The sequence below is a fragment of the Penaeus monodon genome, chromosome 6, assembly GCF_015228065.2.
Source record: "Penaeus monodon isolate SGIC_2016 chromosome 6, NSTDA_Pmon_1, whole genome shotgun sequence".
Taxonomy (NCBI): domain Eukaryota; kingdom Metazoa; phylum Arthropoda; class Malacostraca; order Decapoda; family Penaeidae; genus Penaeus; species Penaeus monodon.
In genome coordinates, this window is record NC_051391.1 from 51,018,632 (window position 1) to 51,028,631 (window position 10,000).

At 41.0% G+C, this 10,000-nt stretch overlaps 1 protein-coding gene across 1 annotated transcript in view; it reads right to left on the minus strand.

Annotated features, from left to right (window-relative positions):
- Nucleotides 1–9,476, minus strand: part of LOC119574056 (protein eyes shut-like) — a 38,444-nt gene extending 28,968 nt beyond the window's left edge. The window contains exons 1-4 of the mRNA XM_037921145.1: nucleotides 9,313–9,476; nucleotides 8,231–8,379; nucleotides 6,164–6,277; nucleotides 4,880–5,011 (exon numbers count right to left, since the gene is read on the minus strand). Of these exons, the coding sequence (XP_037777073.1) occupies nucleotides 4,880–5,011; nucleotides 6,164–6,277; nucleotides 8,231–8,379; nucleotides 9,313–9,476 (559 nt within the window). The remainder of the gene's footprint in view (nucleotides 1–4,879; nucleotides 5,012–6,163; nucleotides 6,278–8,230; nucleotides 8,380–9,312) is intronic.
- Nucleotides 9,477–10,000: the final 524 nt, after the last annotated feature.

Below are 10,000 nucleotides of genomic sequence, written 5' to 3' on the forward strand. Positions count from 1 at the left end.
AAAAAAAAATTATATATATATATATATATAATAATAATAATAATAATAATAAAATAATAATAAATAAAAAAGAATTATAAATAGATAATAATAAAAATAAATAAAAAAAGAATTATAAATAAATAATTTCAAAAATGAAAAAAAAACAGACAAATAAAACAAACAAAAAACAAATAAAAACAAAATATATAAATAAGGTAAAATGAAAAAAGAAGAAAAAAAAAATATTTTTTTTTCGACAACGCTCTTCTGCCTCGCTCGCTCCGGATGCCACTTCCGCCAAACGGCAGAAAGAGAGAGAGAGAGAGAGAGAGAGAAAGCGAGAGAGAGAGTGAGAGAGAGAGAGAGAGAGGAGAGAGGAGAGAGAGAGAGAGAGAGAGAGAAGAGGAGGAGAGAGGAGAGAGAGAGAGAGAGAGAGAGAGAGAGAGAGAGAGAGAGAGAGAGAGAGAGGAAAAGGTCGAGGTTTTAAAGGTCAGGCGACGATTCTCCTCCATAAAGTCTTCATAACCTTTTCTTTTTTTTCATTTCTCATATCGTGTTCATAAGCCGTTTCATAACCGCCTCTTTCGCCGGGAATTTTTTTAACCGTCCTCGTAGACATGCTTTCTAACCTCCTTGATAATTTTGAGAATAGTTGTTGTTCCTATAACTGTTTTCAGACCGAATTTATAAAATCGATTTCATATTCATGTTTTCGCATTCATATTTATAACAGTCTTCTTATAACCGTCTCCAGACCACTCCTCTCATAACCGTTTATATTCAAATTTTCAAATTCACTTTTGTAACCGTCCTCAAAGCGACCTTCTCGTATGTCTTTTCAAATTCTCCGAACTAAATCCATATTCAACATTTGACGCAAAGTGTGCAGAGTGGAAGGATGTCAAACAACTAGAGTGTGTGTGTGTGTAGGTGTGTGTGTGTGTGTGTGTGTGTGTGTATGTGTGTGTGTGTGTGTGTGTGTGTGTGTGTGTGTGTGTGTGTGTGTGTGTGTGTGTGTGTGTGTCCGTCCTTACTCGTAACCGTTTATATGTAACTCCGTATTGTGAGAGAAGGGTTACGAACCCACAAAAAAAAAAAAAAAAAAAAAAAAAAAAAAAAAAAAAAAATCTATCATATCAGGAGGAGAAGCAGGATAAGTCGATCGGTGCCGAAGACAACAAAGGAACGAGCGAGTGTCTTCAGCGTAAACTTTTTTTCCTTTTTTTCTATAGTCAAGATCGACCCTCCGTGACTCAGCACTTTGTATGCCTCGACGCAACAGCTCTTTGTCGTAAAAAAAAAAAATGGAAGGAAAGCGTATCGTCTCCATGAATTGTCGTTTAAATTGTGGGTTTGACATATATATATATATATATATATATATATATATATATATATATATATATATATATGTATTTTTTTTTTATCCGAAAGTTTCATTTTTAAAAATTATATAATGGAGATTTTTCTATTTGTTTCCGTTTGAGATATCTAATTTCGAACGGAATATTCATCGTTATCTTAAGTACACTATCGTTTACGCATATATCTGTTAAAAAAAAAAAAAAAAAAAAAAAAATCTCCATCACCTTTAAGAAGCATGAATGGAAACTCGAAAAAAAATATAATAATGAAAAAAAAAAATACTAACAATAAAGAAAAAACGACAAAAACATATTCAAAACAAAAGGAATAACCAGGGAAGAGAGAAAATTGAAGATAATAAATATGGTGGGGTGGAAAAAAATACAAAATAAAACAGAGAAGTGAAACATAGAAGAAGATGGAAGGGAAAGGAAATTAAAAGAAGAAAAATCACGAGAGTGGGAATAAAGAACAGAACAATAAATCGAGAAAAGAAACCCAAAATAAAGGAGAAGGGAGACAAAAAGAAAGAAAAGAAAAGAAAAAAAGTATAAAAAGAAAGCCGAATAAAGGGGAAAAAAACTCAACATAATAAAGAGAGGATGGGGAAAGTAGAGGAGTAAAAGAAGATACTGCAGAAAGCGCATATAGAATAAGCATAAAACAGGAGGAAGAGGAGGAGGAGGAGGAGGAGCAGAAGGGAAAGGAGGGGGAGGAGGAGGAGAGGGAGGGAGAGGAGGAGGAGGAGAAGGAAGAGGAGGCGAAGGAGGAAAAGGAGGAGGGAGGGAGGGGAGGAGAGGAGAGAGAGACGTAGAGTAAAAGGAGGAGAAAGACGAGGAGAAAACAAGAAAGAAAATGGAGGAACACGGGAGGAAGAAGGAGTAGGAAAAAGACGGTGGGGAGGAGGGAGAGGGAGAATTGGGGAGGCAATATGAGAAGAGGGGGGGAGGAGGTGAAGAAGGGAAGGGAAGGGCCAAGTCTCTGAACAAAAGAAGTAAACAGCATAGCGTGTGCAAGTAACCCCTCCCTCGGCCATTAGTGTTACAGGCAACTGTCTACCTTCTCCGAATACGATCTGCTCGCTTGTATGTTTGCTTGCAAGTAATACGAACTAACGGAAATAGGTTAATTGTATAACTGTTTCTTTTTTTTTCTTTTTTTTTTTTTTTTTTGGGGGGGAGGGGTTAGATCAGTGACTTGTACCTTATTTAGAATGATTTGGATTCACTTTTTTATGTGAATTCGGTGTTAGAGAATATAAGAATAATTGGAACAATCGTGAACATTATCTCTTTTTTTAGTAAATATATATATATATATATATTTTTTTTTTTTTTTTTTTTTTTTTTGGGGGGGGGGGAGGGATGATAAACAAAGATCACGCAGCTTGTTACCTGCTGGTATGCTACAGGAAGGTCATCACGTGACACATGACACGAATTGACACGGGTCATAGAGAAAGTCCCCCGTGACAGGGATGCGCAACAGAGACTTTGCAGAGACGGACAAAAAAAATAAATAATTTTCTTCTGTATCGTTGCTGCATCGCTTTTTGTTTTGGCATACCTTACATAGTCATGCAGCCAAAAAAACAGCATTGCAGCGGCGTCGCATAATCACCGCTAGCTCTGACGCCATAACTCAGCGCTTACCAAAGACAAATACCCTTGATCACGTGACCGCTCAGCACGATGGCGAGAATTCAAAATGACGACACTAGTTTTAATTTCTTCATTTTTTTTTCTTTTTTTATGTTTTACCCGCAAAGATTTTTAGGATCGAGGCTGAGGATCCCAAACCTTTTTCATTCAAACTGACGACTTTTTTTTCTTTTTCGTTTTTTTTTTCTGCGCGATGAAAACAAAGCATTAATACAGATTTTGAGGATCGCGGCTGAGGATCCCCAAACCTCACTTGCGCTCGACAACCCTCCCGTAATAAAGATGAGTTGGCGTGTGGAGCTTAGTGATTAACCCCCCTCGCGTCCAAATACCGAGCGCCAACGACCGTCATCGTACATCTGGAAGTCGCAGGAAAACATCGCAAGTCGCACGGAGAAATATCGGATTATTCGTCTTATTTATCTTCACCATACGTCTCCTGATTAGATTATAACGGGAGTCGTATCTGTGGTGATATTTCGATTTCATGGTGATTCATATGATGACGGATACCACCATTAATCAAATGGTTCTTGATATGCATGGAAAATGTCCCAATGACAAAGTTCCAACGATACGAATTCTGTCGTTTAAGATTTCACTCCACAACTAGCCTTTCGATTCTTGCATTTCAGTCAAACAATCTAATCCGGATATTACTAGAAGTACAAAATACGAGCCTAACAATATCGTAACTGATTCTGCCAATGATAATTAAACACCATTTATACCCCTAATCAGACCTAAAACATGTCCCGTGAAATCCGCAACGAACTTACGCCTTTTTTTCCCCCCTATCTCTCTTTCACATTATTATTTTTTCTCTTCCATTTATCCACCAAGCACTCTCCCAAAGGGCTGTCCGCGCCTTGGTAGAAGTCCGCCATTTGGAGGAGACCGCAGGGTACCTTCACCCAGTCCGCACGCGATCATATTCATATACAGATTTCTCCGGCTTCTTCTTCTTCGTCTCTATAATCGATGCGAACCCGCTGGTCTAATTGCGGTTTTTTTTTTTTTCAACCCTTTTTCTCTGGGAACTAATAAACGTCTTTATCCCCTGGTGGGCTTAAAAAGAAAGAGAGAAAAAAATGCCTGTAAGATTTCCTTATGTTATATAGTATCTATAGAACACCTTACGTAATTGCCTTAAAGAAAAAACAAAAAACAAAAAACACGTGCTATTTATAAACGGTATCACCCGAGACAGATTTCAGATAAAGAACTTTTTTTTTTTTCTTTTTTTTGTTTATTCTTTCATTTCGACGGTGAAATTGCTTTTCCTTTCGTGGAGTCTCTGACCGCACGCGTTTCATGACTTCTTTGCATGATGTCCCGACGTCTTGCTAACTTGTTGCAGTCTTTGCTATGCGGGCGTTTGTTGCGAGGGCGGGCGTGGGCGTTGGAGGTTATTGTCTGTGTTTGAGTGTGCATGTTGTGTGGATGGGTGGGTGGGGATGTTTGTGTGTGTGGGTGGGGGGTTTGTGGGGGTGGGTTGTGGGTGGGGGGGTTGTGTGTTTGTGTGTTTGGTGGTGTGTGTGTGTGTGTGTGTGTGTGTGTGTGTGTGTGTGTGTGTGTGTGTGTGTGTGTGTGTGTGTATGATGAGGGTGTGTATGTGTGTGCAGGAGGAGCCGGTGTTTGTGTCTGTGCGGGAGGGGAGGTTGTTTTTGTATGTGTTTGCTTGTGCATGCGCTAATGTCTGTATTTGTGCCTGTGTGTTAAATCAACCACACACCAACCTCCACATACCTCAACCACATACCCCTCCCCCCTCCAAAATCTCCACATACCTCAACCACATACCCCTCCGCCCCTCCAAAATCTCTACATACCTCAACCACATACCCCCTGTCCCCCCAATCTCCACATACCTGAGGGGCAGTCGCAGGTGTACGAGAGGGCGGGGCCGTCCACACACACGCCCCCATGGAGACACTTGGGGCCGTCGCTGGTAGACAACTCTGTGGCGTTGCACACACTCACGTCTACTTCGCAATTGACACCTGGGAAGAAGAAGAAGAAATGGAGAAGGAGAAGAAGGAGGAAGGAGAAGGAGGAGGAGGAGGAGGAAGAGAAGAAAAAGTAGAAAAGGAGAAGGAGGAGGAGGAGGAGGAGGAGAAGACGACGGAGAATAGGAAGATGAGGAAGATGAAGATGAGGAAAATAAGATAACGGAGAATAAGAAGATGAAGATGACGGAGAAAAGGAAGACGAAAAGGAAGAAGAAGAAGAAATAAATATATTCTTTTAATATAGTTTTTTTTTTTTTTTAAAAATAGAGTCAAAAGGTAATTTACATATATATATATTAACCTTATATCTCTCCACAATTCTTTCCTCAATCTTAATCTATTTTCTCTTCTTTTTTCACTTTTTTCTTTAATTTTTCTCTCGTTTTCTCTAAATTACTTAATTTTCTCTCATTTTTTCCTCATTTTCTCTCATCTACTCGTTTCCTATTTTCCTAATTATCTTTCATCCTTACTCACTTTCTCTCATTTTCCTTTCATTTTCCCTCATTTTCCCTCAGCTTTTCCCCATTTCCCCTCATTTTCCCCTCACTTCCTCTCACTTTCCTTTCATTTTCCCTCATCTTTTCCCCATTTCCCCTCATTTTCCCCTCACTTCCTCTCACCCCTTTTCCTCTTTCCCTCATTTTCCCTCACTTCTTTCATTTTCCTCACTTTCCATTCCTCTTTTCCCTCACTTCCATTTCTTCCTCATCTTTCCCATTTCCCTCATTTCCTCCACTTCTTTATTTCCCTCATTTTCCCATTTCCCTCCATTCCCCTCATTCCTCTCATTTCTTCATTTTCCCTCACTTCTCCCATTTCCCCTCATTTCCCCACTTCCTCCATTTCTTTCATTCACTCACTTTCCCATTTCCCTCATTTTCCTCTCATCTTACCCGACTCCACGTCACTCTTCTTTTCATTCCTCTCATTTCCCCATTTTTTTCCTCATTTCTCTTCCTATTCTTTCCTCACTTCCTCTCATTTTCCCCACATTTTCCTCTCATTTCCCCCTCATTTCCCCCTCATTTTCTTTCCTCATTTCCTCTCATTTCCCCTCCATCTATTCCTCACTTCCTCTCATTACCCCCTCATTTTCTTTCCTCACTTCCTCTCATTTTCCCCTCACTTCCTCTCACTTACCTGAATATCCGACGGGGCACGTGCACACATAGTGGTCCAGGAGATCGATACAAGTGCCATTGTTTTGGCACGGGTTGCTCTGGCACTCGTTGATCTCGCTCTCGCAAAACTCCCCTGGAATGAAGTATGCAAATTAGGTCGGCGGTTGATCTCACGCCAAAATAAAGAGAGAGAGAGAGAAAATATCAATAAAGAGAATTAAATAAAATTAATAAGAATTAGATATATATAAATATGAATAATGATAATAATGACTGGGATTCGTGGATAATGTTGCAAATTGAGTCCTGGAGTTGATCTCACTCAAAAAAGAAAAGAAAAAAGAAAAAAGAAACAAACGTAAATTTAAACAAATATATAAATAATAATAACAAAAACTGGAATACGTTGATAAAGTTGCAAATTGAGTCTGCAGGTTATCTCACTCAAAACATGAAAAAAATAAAAATAAATAAATAAATAAAAATAATAAGAACGGGAATACGTGGATAAAGTTGCGAATTGACTTGATCTCACTCAAAAAAAAAAGAAAAAAAAAAGGTAAAGTGCTAAATATATTCGGAAACAGATCTCTCTCGCTCTCTCTCCCTTAAAAAAAAAGCCACACTCGCAATATACCCTTGGAAGCATGGATAAAGTTTGCAAATTGATTCACCTCAATTAATAAATAAACAGAAATAAATGAATAAATAATCACTCGCGTAAATGTCCTGAGAAGCGAAAATAAAGATTGCAAATTGAGGCAGCAGCGGTGAGCAAGATGATTTAAATACGTTGGCAGGAAGTTTTGTGGAATTTTCTGGGCAAAAATGTGACGCAGGAAAGTTTATTGCGAATGAGTGAGTAAGGAGAAGGAAGAAGGATAAGGAGATGAGAGATGGGAGTAAGGGAAGCGAAGAGAGAAGGAGGGAGGGAGAGAGAGAGAAAGAGCGCGAGAGAGGGAGAGAGAGAGAGAGAGAGAGAGAGAGAGAGAGAGAGAGAGAGTAAGAGTGAGAAAAACAGACAACTCGACAAACATACAAAACAAGCAAGCAAACAAACCAAACAAAAACAAAAACAAACACAGACACAGCAAAAACAACAACGACAACAACAAAAGGCAAAACACCACACACAAAAAACAATGAATGAAGGAAAAAAACAAAAACAAAAAAATATACACAAGCATGAGGCTCGCATATCTAACAAGGGCTAATGCACCAGACGACCCCCGCCGGTAACAGTTATAACACGGGGGAGATTTTTTCCCACACGCACAGAACACTTCCGTCGACCATTGCGTGTTATTGTCAAAGAACAGCTAAAAAGTGTTACTGACAAAGAACAAAGTGTCATTGACAAAAGAAAAGTTAAAAGTGTCATTGACAAAAGAACAGCTAAAAAGTGTTATTGACAAAGAACAAAGTGTCATTGACAAAAGAAAAGTTAAAAGTGTCACTGACAAATAACAGTTAAAAAGTGTTATTGACAAAGAACAAAGTGTCACTGACAAAGAACAGTTAAAAAGTGTTATTGACAAAAAACAATTAAAAAGTGTTATTGACAAAGAACATAAAAAAGTGTTACTGACAAAGAACAGCTGTGTTATACATATATTCATCTCGTATTTGTTGATGTTATCGTTGTTGTTGTTGTTGTTATAGTTATTACATCTGGATTAGTGTTATGATTGTGGTGTTGTGATCAACTGCATCTTCATTTGTCATTATCATTACAATTACCATTATCAGCACTGTTATGATGATGATGATGATGATGATGATGATGATGATGATGATGATGATGATGGTGATGATGATGATGATGGTGATGATGATGATGGTGATGATGATGATTACTTGATGAAGGTGAAAATGATGATGATGATGATGATGATGATGATGATGATGATGATGATGATGATGATGACGATGACGATGGTGGTGGTGGTGATGATGATGAACGATAAATGATGATGATGATGATGATGACGCAGGTGGCACCATTCATACAACGCGAACGATAAATAACAGGCTTTAGATCAGGCAAATGGCACAGAGAGACGAGAAGGGCCAAGGGGGTACATACCTGTATAACCCGACGGACACAGACAGGTGAGTGCCGCTACCTGGTCGACGCAGGTGGCACCATTGCGGCACGGGGCGGACCAGCACTCGTCCCAGTCCGTTTGGCACTGTAGTCCCGTATAGCCGTCGGTGCAGAAACACGAGTACGAGCTGTAGTCAAGGATACATGTTACGTAGAGCTGTGGGGTGTCTGTGTGGGTAGAGCTGTGGGGTGTCTGTGTGGGTAGAGCTGTGGGGTGTCTGTGTGGGTAGAGCTGTGGGGTGTCTGTGTGGGTAGAGCTGTGGGGTGTCTGTGTGGGTAGAGCTGTGGGGTGTCTGTGTGGGTAGAGCTGTGGGGTGTCTGTGTGGGTAGAGCTGTGGGGTGTCTGTGTGGGTAGAGCTGTGGGATGTCTGTGTGTGGGTAGAGCTGTGGGGTGTCTGTGTGGGTAGAGCTGTGGGGTGTCTGTGTGGGTAGAGCTGTGGGTGTCTGTGTGGGTAGAGCTGTGGGGTGTCTGTGTGGGTAGAGCTGTGGGGTGTCTGTGTGGGTAAAGCTGTGGAATGTCTGTGTGGGTAAAGCTGTGGGATGTCTGTGTGGTAAAGATGTTGGATATTTGTGTGGGTAAAGCTGTGGATGAGACTGTGGAGTCTCTGTGTGGGTAAAGCTGTGGGTGAGGCTGTGGGGTGTCTGCCTGTGGGTGAGGCTGTGAGTGCGGACCAAAGTGTGTGTGTGGGGGGGGTGAGATTACAAGTAGTGTAGTGTGTTTATATCTATATGTGTGTGTTTGTGACACATATAATCATACAAACAATAAATAATCTACAAAAAAAATCGAGGATAATCAATATTCACAAACACTCACAATACCAAAGATACCCCCCCCCCACTTTTCACCAATCTCCCCCCTCTCCCCTCTCCCAATCCCCCCCCCAAAAAAAAAAACGAAAAGAAAAAAGAAAATAGGAAAGAAACAGAGGGAAAAAATGGAAAACAAAAGAGGAAAAAAAAAAACGAAAAACACGAAAAACAAAACAAAAAACAAAAATTAAAAAAAAAAAAAAAAAAAAAAAGAAAACAAAAAAAAAAAAAAACGAAAACAACCTCACCTATTAAGATGATCGACGCAGATCCCGTGGACGCAAGGGCTACTCACGCAGGAGAACCCGCCGCTGACCTCTGTCACGACCACCGCCGCCACGACCACCGACAGCGTGACGGCGAGATGAACCAGGGTCGTCCTCCGCTCGTCCAGATGTGCCGCTTGTGCCATTATCTGTGCCAAGGGGAGGGAGGGGGGGATGAGAGGGAGGGAGAGAGGGGATGAGAGGGAGGGATGAGAGGGAGGGATGAGAGGGGGGGATAGGGATGGAAGGGGAGGGAGGGGGAGAGAGGGGGATGAGAGGGAGGGAGGGAGGGGAGGGAGGTGGGATGAGAGGGAGGGAGAGGGATGAGAGGGAGGGAGGGAGGGAGGGGGGACGGGAATGGGGAAAGGGGGGAATGGGGAGAGAGGGGGAGGGAGGGAGGGAGTATGGGTAAGTAGGAGGGAGGAAGAGAAGGAGGGAGGGATGGAGAGAGAGAGAGAGAGAAAGAGAGAAAGAGAGAGAGAGAGAGAGAGAGAGAGTGAAGCAGACAGACAAGAGAGACAGAGACAGATAGAGAGAGAGAGAAGACAGACAGACAGATAAACAAACGGAAAACCAGAGACAGAGACAGACAAACAAACAAGAGAGGTAGGATAATATACCCAGCGTTCACATACGATTCATCACTCCAGCCATATCCTGTGTTAAAATT